General features: G+C 36.0%; 1 protein-coding gene across 2 annotated transcripts in view; it reads left to right on the plus strand.

Annotated features, from left to right (window-relative positions):
- LOC309863291 (bifunctional heparan sulfate N-deacetylase/N-sulfotransferase 4) overlaps nt 1–12,116 on the plus strand; it is a 242,168-nt gene extending 230,052 nt beyond the window's left edge. For both annotated transcript variants that reach the window (XM_082727895.1, XM_082727896.1), the window contains 4 exons: nt 3,009–3,179; nt 4,121–4,230; nt 7,893–7,995; nt 11,012–12,116. In XM_082727895.1, the coding sequence (XP_082584021.1) occupies nt 3,009–3,179; nt 4,121–4,230; nt 7,893–7,995; nt 11,012–11,131 (504 nt within the window). In that variant the 3' untranslated portion in view covers nt 11,132–12,116. The remainder of the gene's footprint in view (nt 1–3,008; nt 3,180–4,120; nt 4,231–7,892; nt 7,996–11,011) is intronic.
- Nucleotides 12,117–12,493: the final 377 nt, after the last annotated feature.

The following is a 12,493-nucleotide window of genomic DNA, read 5'->3' on the forward strand; positions in this document are numbered from 1 at the left end:
TTTTCAGATCCAAGTTCATAGACCCTCTGAATTACATCAGTAAGACTCTGGTTAAGAATCTTCCCACTGAAACTTCGGAGTTAGAAGAGGGGATAAATGTACATGCTGGCAAATTTGAAGGTCTGAGATAGAGAAGCCGAAGTGATTCTGATGGTCTCTCCTTCTTTTGGAAAGTTAAGAATGAGTTACTCTAATGGAAAAGAGGGGGATTATTTGGGGACAGCAGTTTGAGGAGAGAAAAAAGGCAGTGTGAAATCTTTGCACAGGGGTGAGATAAAGTTGACCACAGAAATGTAAAATTGCCTACAGCAGTGAAGGCTTAATTAAAGGTGATCTTAAATCTGTGGTGGAAATAATGTAAATGTATTAAAATCCCATGAAATGAGTGTATTTGTGTATGTGTATGCTTAATGCATATATAAATTAATGTCCCCCAAAAAACAAGACTAAAAGGGAATTTTTAAAGAACATAAGAGTAATTTTTGTATTTTTACTTTTTATTCATTTATTTTTTACCCATTCTTTATTTTTTTAATTCATTCTTTTTCTTGACTTTCTTCAATAAACATTTATGGCCAAGAACAAATAATAATGGACAGAAAAATATGACCCTGTACATTGGGATTGCAAGAGGTCAGGGATCCTAGGAGAACACCTGGATTGGGAAAAAGATCCAAATACTATTATTAGAATCCATGGGTCACTGTCTCCCTCAAGATAGAAAAATACACCTTTCTCACTTTATGAAAATTCATATTGAAAGCAAGTTAAGCTTACTTTTAAAAAAAAGTGACAAAAGCATTCAAATAGTAAGTCTTCATTAAAAATATTGAATATAATTACTTAAGGGTCATATGTTGCACATTCTCCTAGCGGAAAACATAGAACAAATTTAAATGAATATTTTTCACCTAAACTATTTAAATAAAAGAGAATCTGTGCCTGCTTCTCCAAGTAAATTCTTTGAACATACATGCTTGAAAAGAATTATTTTTCTTGGTATTTTTATTGCTATATTGCTAAGAGTAGGGTCCCCAAACTGCTCCACATTTCAAAATAATGCAGCCTATTACTTAGCTAGTCCTGTCTATTCAGTAAATACCATAAATCCAAAGCGCAGCAGGTGTAATTCAGAAACCTCTACAAATGTCACCTGCCACTGTAATTTCTACCCCACATTTTTATAATGGGCCTCACAGAGAAGCTAGAGTGCTATTTTTTCCATAAAATATGTCCCTTTGTGACTTCTGGTCATATTTTTATGCTAATCTTCTTAGTTGCAGGAATATAAAGAAAAGTTGGTGTTAAACTTTTATAAATCAATGTAGGGTAGATAGAGTACAGTTCCATATTATCACTGCTTAACATAGAAATTTTAGTATTAACATATTAATATGCACATAGTATTTTTTTATTCCTTTATTCAAGTTATGTAGTTTCTATACATTGTATTAATTCAATGTATTAGGTAGTCTCTGTGTACTCAGCATAATGCATATGCATATAAGAATGTCAATAAATATACAATAATGAGAGACCTTCAAAAGTTTTATTCCACCAAACTACCACTCACTGGTTACTGTTTAACCACTTCTTGCTCATCTTTACTTTTATAATTTTATTTCTAACTAACATAGATGACCTGCTATTACACAATTGTATCAAGTCCTAATACACTCCTGTCCTCATTCTGTAGTTAATTTTCTTTATGTTAAACTTTAGATATCTAGCAAAATCAGTTCATCCATTCCACAACTCAACACTTTCACTCGAACTTAAGGGATCAAGTTCTCTCTCAGTTTCTATGTTTATTTCTTTTTCAATTATAAAAATCTGTTATTACATTTTAGCTCAAAATTTTCAACCACTTAAAACATCCCTTCATGGGGCGCCTGGGTGGCTCAGTGGGTTAAGCCTCTGCCTTCGGCTCAGGTCATGATCTCAGGGTCCTGGGATCGAGTCCTGCATCGGGCTCTCTGCTCAGCGGGGAGCCTGCTTCCTCCTCTCTCTCTCTGCCTGCTTCTCTGCTTACTTGTGATCTCTCTGTGTCAAATAAATAAATAAAAATCTTTAAAAAAATGTTAAAAAAAATCCCTTCATCTTTCATTCAGAATTGATCACTTATTTGTCTGGCTACCACAGCAATATATATTACTCTAGTCAAATATCTGACTTGATTATAGTCTGTTAATCTATTGCCTCCCATAGAAAATTTTTAATTCTTTGAAGATAGAGATTACATTTTGCTTATATCGTTTTATCTCCAGAATCTATAACCGTTTTTTTGTTGTTGTTGTTGTTCTGGTAAGGAGTTTGCTGAGTGCTTATGAAATTGTATTGACTGCTAAATTCACCTTTTATTGTATGGGCCTCTTGAGCTTGACTAATGATGGTTTGATAAGAAAGATTCAGAGGATTTGGTGCTGAAAATTAATAATGGCTCAGTACTTGAAAATTAGCATGGATAGATGAAAATTCCTGGGAAAGCAAAAGGAAAGGACTTTGGGCAACATCAACATCTTTATGACACCTAAACAAGTATTAGGACTATACATCCACTTTCCCTATGCTCATAACATCTGCCACACAGAGGTATTGCAGAGTGTTAGGACCTGTAGGAATAGCTGTGGTGAGACAACGAGCAGAATAATCTATAAACCTGCTCCTGCCGATCTGAATCTCTTCTATTCACTTTTAGTTAAACCCATGAAGAAAATCCTATATTCTTCTCTTTCTTTGTATGTAAACATTTTAGACGTGAAGTCAAGCACAGGCTTATGTGCCTACTACTCGATATACACAGAAGGCTTATACTTTAAATAAGCAATATGTCATTGCCTGGATTTTAATATATGCACTTTATTTTTTCATTCTAAAATTAGTTTACCATTTTCATTACTTTTTGGAAATAAAAGATACATGCACATGCATACATCAAACACAAACACGCACACATACCCATGCGTGCGTAAAGAACACCAATTGTAAAATTGACTTTCTTGTTAAAGCACCAACGATCACATGAAGATCCAGCTGCCCTGAGGTTTAATTTCTACGAAGTTATCACAACCGGACATTGGGCCCCATCTGACCTAAAAGCTTTACAAAGGAGATGCTTAATACCTGGATGGTATGCGGTCCACATAGAAAGATGGCTAACTTACTTTGCTACTTCTCAGGTAAGGTCTTAAAATTAATTTCTTCTGTCTAACATACCTTGGCTTTATTGGCTTTATTGCACTTGACAAACAGAAAATGAGAAATAACATTGCCACAGATAACGGTTTATAATGAGACAATCATACCTAAAGAAGACATGTGGATTTTTACATTTTAATGCCAGTAATAGTATTAAAATGTTAAGTGGTTGTGAAACATATTTCTTGGGATCTTCTTTTGGGTAGTAGCTGGTCTCAAAGTGTTGAGTCCTCACACAGGAGACATCATGTGATTCATAAACAGTAACTCAACTACTCACAGAATAGCCATTTAGACAATACCTTTATGGAACACCACATGCAGATAGTCTGACATCTGTCCTCTAGGGCTCTTAGAAAGGAAAAAGGAGGTCATGCATCAGACTGTCAAAATGGAGAATGCTGTAACAGCTCCAGGAATGCAGGATCAAACAAGAGGTAAGGATTTGAGGAAACGTCCATATTGTTTATATTCTTACTCCAGATCAGGTCATGACTAAAAGCTGAGTTCTTTGTCATGGCTAATAAGGAGAGCAGATGAGTAATTTTTATCTATGCCATTCTTAAATCTTTGACTCCAAGGTTAGCTCATGGGATTCCGTAGACTGGATAATTATCTGACTACATGACAGATGGAAAATTGAGTTTCTACTGAACTACTAAATCAGGAGAGTATCTGTGTTTATTTCTGATTTACAATCAGGTTATTTAAGGGTTATAAGCAATGCCAATGGCAAACCTCGATTGTTATTTATTTGGAAGGACACAAGAATAGTAAACATTAAAATGTATCTTAAGTAATGCATATTTTCTTCCTATTCACACTGACCTAATTGATTAATGTTATACCAGGTCAAGTGAGGCAGCTCAGTCTACTTAATTTAGTTTTGTTCTTCACAAAGTGACTATTTTTGACTTTACAGTTGCTAATTATTGATGGACAACAGCTGAGATCTGACCCAGCTACTGTGATGGATGAAGTCCAGAAGTTTCTGGGAGTTACACCTCATTATAATTACTCGGAAGCACTAACGTGAGTCCATTCTCATGCTTGATTTCATTTCCATTATTTGCCATCATAAATTATCACTGGTAGGTGTGTGTATAGCATCATTAATACTAGCTATGAATTTATACATCATTATGCTACTCAAAAGCAGTCAAAGGAGTATCCTCATTATTCATGTAGTGTCTTCCTTTTGAATACCACAAATACTTTATTTTATAAAGTGCAATCCTATAGGCATTTTTTTTTTATCACAAACCCCCTTCTTGGTGGGCTTTTTCACCAATATAAGTTTGGTTAAGTAAATTTTTTACACCTACTCTGCAAAAATTGTCCTAGAAATTGAAGTTACAATGGTGAAAAAAAAAAAAATACAGTCTCTCACCCCAAGTAATTCCAGGCTAGAAATGCTGACTCCCATCCTTAACTCTGTGAAAGTGACCAGTATTGGGGAGCAGAATTGGGAAAAGGATAAATTCCTATTTTACTTTGTACTTACTAAATTATGGATAACCAACAGGTAGTCACATATAACGTTCCAGTTATCTGTTGTTGCATGACAAACCATCCCCAAACCCACCAGCATTAATTACCACAGCCATTTTATTACGCTTATAGAATCTAGGGGCTGGGAATCCAGACAAGGCACACCCAGAACTGCTTACTTCTACTCATAAAACCTGGGGAAAATATGACTATCTGGGTATGAATCAAACGTCTGGAGACTGCAATCTTCTGGAGCCATCTTTGCTTCCCTCAGATCTCTGGCTCTTGGACTGGGAGGGCTCAAAGCCTAAGCTCAATGGGATGAGACCTCTTCATGTGGCTTTTTGAGTGTCTGGCCATGTTCCGAAAGGGAGTGATATGTGGAGGAAGTGTGATCCAGCACAGCTATAGCTTTCTCTGACCTAGTCTTGCAAGTCGCACAGCATCATTTTCATCCCATTTTATTGATTACAACCAAGTCGCTAAAGCCAGTACAAATCCACAGAGACAGCAATGGGCCCCCCCCCTTTCGATGGGGAGGGGCAAGAGCATGCTGCAGAAAAGAATTTGGAAGGGGAGATGTTCTAGCAATCATCTTAGAAAAATAAAACTATATACTTGGGTAACTAAAGATGGGGAAAATGTAAAGAAACAAAATAAACAAGTAAAACCTCCAAGGAGCCAAAACACATTTTAAAAAGGTATATACTTGATTCCCTCACAAGGTCTGATACAAAGCCTATTAAATTTTAGACAAAATTCTAACAAACCTGATTATATAATTTCCCAGTTCACAGCAGATTAGAATCAGCAATTAGACAATTAGAGAGGGTAATGGAAGGACAGGAAAAGCAGTAATATGATTGGGTTGTTCCTTATCCACTCAAACAACCCTAATGAAGTTTTTACCCACACATGGAAATAACAACAATACAAGGCAGGCCCCTGTTGATTAAGTAGACAAAGCTCCCTAGAATACATTTTACATTAATATTATCGATGTTACCGTGTCTTCCCCTGTCTCCCTGCAGTAGTTTAGGGAATGGTTCTATCTTGTTTACTACAAATAGTTACTTATGGTTCAATAAACCTGCAAAATCATACTTTTCAAGAAGAGATTACAAACAAGTGCAGAATTATGGTTTTTAATATGTCTCACATCACAAAAATTAATAACTTTGGTGATGCTCAGTGTAATAAAAGAAGTCATGTGGCAACCAATTCGTTGTCTCAAAGTTGTCCAACAGTTATTTGAGAAAGGCTTTGCATCTTCATTTTGCAATTCCACGTCTACTAAAATAAAGCCATAAAACAATGAATTCATATAACTTAGAAAAAGCAAATGCCCTCTGTTAGAGTATATAACATCAATGCAATTGATGAAACCAGGACTGCAAAATAATGTGGAGTCAAGGTTATAACACTGTCTAAAAGCATGATTTTCAATATGGCTCTTCTTCCTCAAGTTGTATTACATTCTGCCTCACAACAGCTGCTGTGGAGACAGGGAGAGATGGCAGCCCATCCTGGGATCTCTACACACCTGAGAGCAAAGGAGATGCTCTCAGCGTGGGTATAAATATCTTGGCTTTGTTGCCAGAATTGTATTTTACCTTAATGCAGTTAAATATTCTCATCCTGAGGCAGAAAATACTGTTCAGGGGCACAGTTATGTCGACTTCCCCATCTCATTTTGCAAAGCATGCTGAATTGTTTTTCCTCTTGGGAAATTAATGAAAACTAGAGAAAGGACTGTGATAGGCAAGGAGCAGATTGAAAAGTCCAGTTTGGAAATGACTCTGTCTTCCTTTTAACCATTTAACCAGTGATGTATTTAATTTTAATTGATAACATGTACTAGGACAACCTGGATTGCAAGGATCAGGTCTCTAATAATAGGTTGGGCAGGGAACTGTGAAGAAAACTTCCCTCTCCCCCTAAATGAGTTCACATATGTGCAGAGGCAAATTGCAGGTGCACTGGTATTACAGGAATGGGCCCAGGGCAACAAAATATTCTGCAACTAATTAACTTTACATCCCAGTCAATTATGCCTCATCCTCCTAAAACATCTGCTGAGCAACAAAAATGCAAACCTTTTCGATGTTTTATGTATGCAGCAAGTCCCATAGCAATAAATTTAAAATTTCTCTTCTTATTTGGTTTATTCTTCCATTTTCCTATCTTGTTAGTCCTAAACAAAAGTGCTTATATATCTGAGTTTAAATAATTAGGACACACATCCTTTCTTTTGTAACTTTGTGCAGCCATAGGAGCAAACCATTAGAATTTTCCTTAAAAGTATAAAGACCTAAATTATCCCATAGGATCATTTGCCTTCAGCAAAATAAATGAAGAGTTGTCTAATCTTCCACTCACCTCTTCCATGGCCTGTGCCTCATGTTGTCTGAAAAAAATGTAATAAATTCAATTTTACAATTTTAATTTCCTCCTTAAAAAGTATAAACATTTTGAACTTGAAAAACCATAGCATTCTTCCAAATTAGAAACTCTAACTCATGTTTATATTCACAAAACTATACTTACATTAAATTCAGTCACATTAATATATACTATTGAATGATTTCAAAGAAATCTGTTAACATATTTTGACAGGGAGATCATACTAACAACTAAATAAATATTTCAAAATTCCTGTGTATATGGGTTGCAGTTTTGATTATAGGTCCTTGATCTTTTATAGATGAATAGGTAAAGTATGAAGCTTAAGTTAATAATTTCAATCTAAGATTGAGGATTTACAGGTTTTTTTTTCATTCCGTAGAAATAGTCGAAAATATATAATAACATATAGTTTGTTAAGTCTCACTAGACTTTAAATAAATTCAATGAATATTTATAGAAATGAATTAAATTGTAACAATGGGCATACCGAAGTCCATTTTCTTTATCCAATTGGTGAGGCTCTCTTATTCAAAATTCTGTATGCAGGGCACCTGGGTGGCTCAGTCATTAAGCATCTCCCTTCGACTCAGGTCATGATCCCAGGGTCCTGGGACCCAGCTCCATCTGGCTCCCTGCTGGGCAAGAAGCCTGCTGCTCCCTCTCCCACTTCCCGCTTCATGTTTCCTCTCTCTCTGTGTCTCTGTCAAATAAGTAAATAAAATCTTTTTTTAAAAATTCTGTATACAATTTATAATCATTACATTTTTACGATCATGTGTATGTTTGATCTTTTGTAGGTTTGATCCCCAAAAGGGCTTTTGGTGTCAACTCCTGGAAGGAGGAAAGACCAAATGTCTTGGAAAGAGCAAAGGCCGAAAATATCCACCCATGGATCCAGAGGTAATATTTTCCTAATATGAAATACTCTGGTAAAACTTTGTGCATACAGTTGTTTCAAAATAAGGGACAATATGTTTGCTTCCTTTTTCTTCTCTTTCTTTATTATCAATGTGTTATATATTTAGGATGTAGGTAGGCTGAAAGAGATCAATAATTGATAGATACCCATAGGAATTGTTTGCCCTTAGGATGCAGTTGAAACATAAATATTACTGAATAGTAACTATTTTCCAAACGTGTAAAGTACTTAAATGAATTGTTTACTAAGTAAGTAATTTTGGATAAAATATATATACATTATTATTATATATTAAATATGTATCATGCCTGTAACATGCGTGGGTACTGAGGTAAGCAATGGAGAGCCAACCTGTGGGTGGGGAAGTTTCTCCACACCACCAGTCAGTGCTCAGATACCAGCTGGGTGTCCAATTCAGTTCTGACAATATCTATCCTGAGAGGGCATGAGATCCCACAGGTGAGGGCTCAGTTCCATAAGACTGTCTCTCCCCACCCCAAACTTCAGATGCCAGTCATAAGCCTGTGTTTTTGACCAACCAACCAGCTATAGATTGAAAGTTCCAACAACCTTCTTCCTGGGTTCAATTCATTTACTACAGTGACTCACAGAACTCACAGAAACATTACTTACTAGATCACATGTTAATCATAAAGGGATATAACTCTGAAATGGCCAGATGGAAGGGATGCATAGGACAAGTCCTATGGACAAGTCCATAGGAGAAAGTCCTCCCTGAGTGAGCCACTCTCCCTCAGTCTCCACATGTTCACCAACGGGGAAGTTCTCTACACCCAATCCTTTTCGGGTTTTTATTGGATGTTTCATTACAGAGACATAACTGATTAAATCATTGGTAAATAGCAATTGATTCAATTCCCCAACACCTCTTTCCTCCAAGGTCAGCAGGGTAGACTTAAAGTTCCAACCTTCTAATCACAGGATTTTCTCCTAGCAACCAGCTCCCATCCAGGTGGGGTCCAGGACCCACTTAATTAACATAACAAAAGATAACTTTTTAACTCTTTCATTTAGCAAATTCCAAAGATTTTAGGAGCTCCGTGCCAGAAAAGGGAGCAAAAACCAGGCATATTTTATATCATAAACCACAATACCACAGAGAGGATACAGGATAAAACAATTATGAACTAGGATATATTATAGGAGACTAAATTAGTTACTGTCATTGATTTATAATAAGATACATAAAACAATGACAAACTACAAAAACAGGAAAAAAATTTCTTAATAAAAGTGATGGTACTTGACACCTGGGTGTCTCAGTCCATTAAGCATCTGTCCTTGGCTCAGATCATGATCCCAGGGTCCTGGGATGGAGTCCCACATTGAACTCCCCTGCTCAGCAGGGAGTCTGCTTCTCCCTCTCCCTCTGCCTGCTGCTCCCCCTGCTTGTGCTCTGTCTCTGACAAATGAATAAGAGCTTTAAAAAAAAAAAAAAAACGAAGAAGAAGTGATGGTGTGAAGAGGTAGTCTAAGGTTGGAAATCCAGTTAGCCATCAGTTGAGTCAGATATAACGAGGATCTCTCCCAAAGCAGGGTGGCGAAGGGAGGATGGAAGTGATTCAGGTGTTACTATGGAAATAGAAGTACCAGAAAGTCCTCAAACTATACCTTTGAACTCAATAATTTCCAAAGAGTTTCAGAAATCACTTTAATCTGCCAGGAAATCAGTGTAATGTTCTCACTACTTCTATAAACATCTTATCCAGACTTTGAAGTGTTTACAGTCTGGTTTAAAGGAAGAAATGTAATGAAATACCTGGTGGAGGGTACAAGATGAAATGTAATTGTCTTAAGTCCATTTCCACAGTGTGCACAAAAGTTGCCAAGGGAGTTTTACGAAGAAAGAGACTCCTTTATGTTAAAATATTAGAAAGGACTAAAGTGAGATGTTGTAACTTTGACCAGACTGAAAACAGGGTTTGAGCCACTGCCCCTATTCCACAAGGAAAAGTCTTCTCAACTATATTATAAACTAGTAGTCAGAGGCACAAAACAACGTGCATTGGGGTATAATATGAGGTAAGTGACATCCTGAGAGAAAACCCAATTATAAATTTTCTGTTTACATAAAGTAAGACTACTGATATATTTGAGCGTTTTTTTTAACCTATTCATCTAATAAGGGCCAATGATTCCAGCTTGACTAGGAATTTAAGAATCATAAGGAAGTTCATTATAATGATTTTTATAATGAGATCTTATAATATTTTGGAAGCAAAATCTCTTGCTTTAAAAGCATCCATTTTTTAGGACACCTGGGTGGCTCATTGGTTAAACGACTGCCTTTGGCTCAGGTCATGATCCTGGAGTCCTGGGATCGAGTCCTGCATTGGGCTCCCAGCTCCATGGGGAGTCCGCTTCCCCCTCTGACCTTCTCCCTTCTCATGCTCTCTCTTACTCTCTCGGTCTCAAATAAATAATGAAAAATTTTTAAATAAATGCATCAATTTTTGTCCTGAACATAGAAAATATTTTTGCAAAGTTATGTTATTTCTTTAATCATGAATTTCAGCTTTTATGGTTATTTATGTTCACTTTTTATACTATAGCCCAATTTCACACAAAGTGACCAATTTTGAAGGAACTGTCTGGTTTTTTCCTAGCTCACTTTTGTAGATTTAGTACCACTTCAGGTCCCTACCTCATTCTTCTTTAGTGCCATTTCCTCTCATTAACTTCTTCCCCCGCATACACTTGACCAATACCGCAACAAATAAGTGCCTCTGTGGTATGTAAGCCAGGAAAGATATAACTGGAAGTATTTTTATTTTATAGCTGCAGTTCTGCCAAATCTTTCCAAAAGGTACTTATGAGTGATATCTAGGGAAAAATACAAAAAAATGCATATTTTATAGACACCTGTATTGTAATAGAATTTCTTAAGAAATGTAGATTGCATAATTATGTTTAATGAACTAATAACCTCCTTCAAGTTTGGTGTTTTTGTTTTTTTTTTTCTTTTTTGCTTTCCAGTCTAGAACATTCCTCTCTAATTACTACCGAGATCACAACGTGGAACTGTCCAAACTGCTACACAGACTGGGGCAGCCTCTGCCATCCTGGCTGAGACAGGAGCTGCAGAAAGTGAGATAGCACTGGAGACAAGAACAAGGCTCGAAGGATGCTTCCTTTTACTGTTAAATAGAAAAGCAAACCCCACATCTTTTACTCTTCTACTGCACTTGTGATTGTCAACAGAGGACTGTGTGAATAAATTTCCTTCTATCTTTTTCATAAAATGAAAACTGTTATATATATGCACGCATTGGCAATTACTAGCATCCATCCCTGTGTGAGCTTGTAGGAAGTAATGTGGGGTTTTGTGGCATTATCCAGTTTCAAGTGTGGGGATCATAACACAGCCCAGTTCCTCTGTTTACCACAAGGTTTCAGAAATTCTACATAAAAGCGAGAATCCTAATTATATGCAAGTGACAAATAAGAATCTTGAGGAAAATATAAAGACAGAGATATCTGAAAATGAAGGTAGCAGGAACCCAATATCTGAATTTAAGGGCTTACATTTTCTCTTTGCTAATTTAAAAACAATTTGCTTTTGTTGTGAAAAGCAATCCTATGATCCAATACTCTTATTTTGAGCAGTTATTATTTCTCATATTTAGCCCACATATTTTCCTCTTTATGGATTTCCTTGACTTGCTAGGGAAGTTGTAAAGTTGTGGCCTCCTGTGTTTGCCGTCTGTTTTCCTTTTATAGAAGGAAAGTTTCCACATTCACTGATAATACTATTTTCTCTGGCAGGGCAATCCATTCTCAAGTGAATTCTGCAATATGGGTCCAACAAAATCTATCAGAGATTTGGGGGTAAAAGAGTGAGAATGCATAATCTGTATAGTAATTAACTAGTATGTATAATGACATCTTTCCATGGGTTTATAACTCTACCATACTAGTAATCTAGGTATCTCCACATTTACAGTGATGTAGTATTTATAAGTTTTTTTCACTATTTATGGGAGAAAAAATTTTTATTGATAAGATATGGAATGAAAACATCAACATGGGCTTACAGGTAGAGTGGGGCACTTGTGCCTTCTATATAGCATTATGTCAATCATTTTAAAGCATGGACTTTTACATATGCCAGTATATATACTATTGCAGAAGATTATGTTTTTTGATGCCTATTTAAATATATATGTGTGTGTGTGTGTGTGTATATATATATATATATATATATGTTTACATATATATGTGTGTGTGTGTATATATATATATATATATATATATATATATAGTCTAAAACTTACCTCTTTGAACATTATTAATTCTCTAACCTAACCCTAGTTCTCAGCCATGCTACCCAACAATTACTTTCTAGAGAAGTGTCTTAGAGCTTTAGGTTCCTCTCCTTTTGGAGGTTATTTTCATGCTGGTTGAACTTTTGTCCCATTTTTCAATGAAGATATATTAAAGCTTGGTTAATCTTTTCAG

The sequence above is a fragment of the Mustela nivalis genome, assembly GCF_964662115.1.
Source record: "Mustela nivalis genome assembly, chromosome: 4".
In the NCBI taxonomy this organism is placed as follows: domain Eukaryota; kingdom Metazoa; phylum Chordata; class Mammalia; order Carnivora; family Mustelidae; genus Mustela; species Mustela nivalis.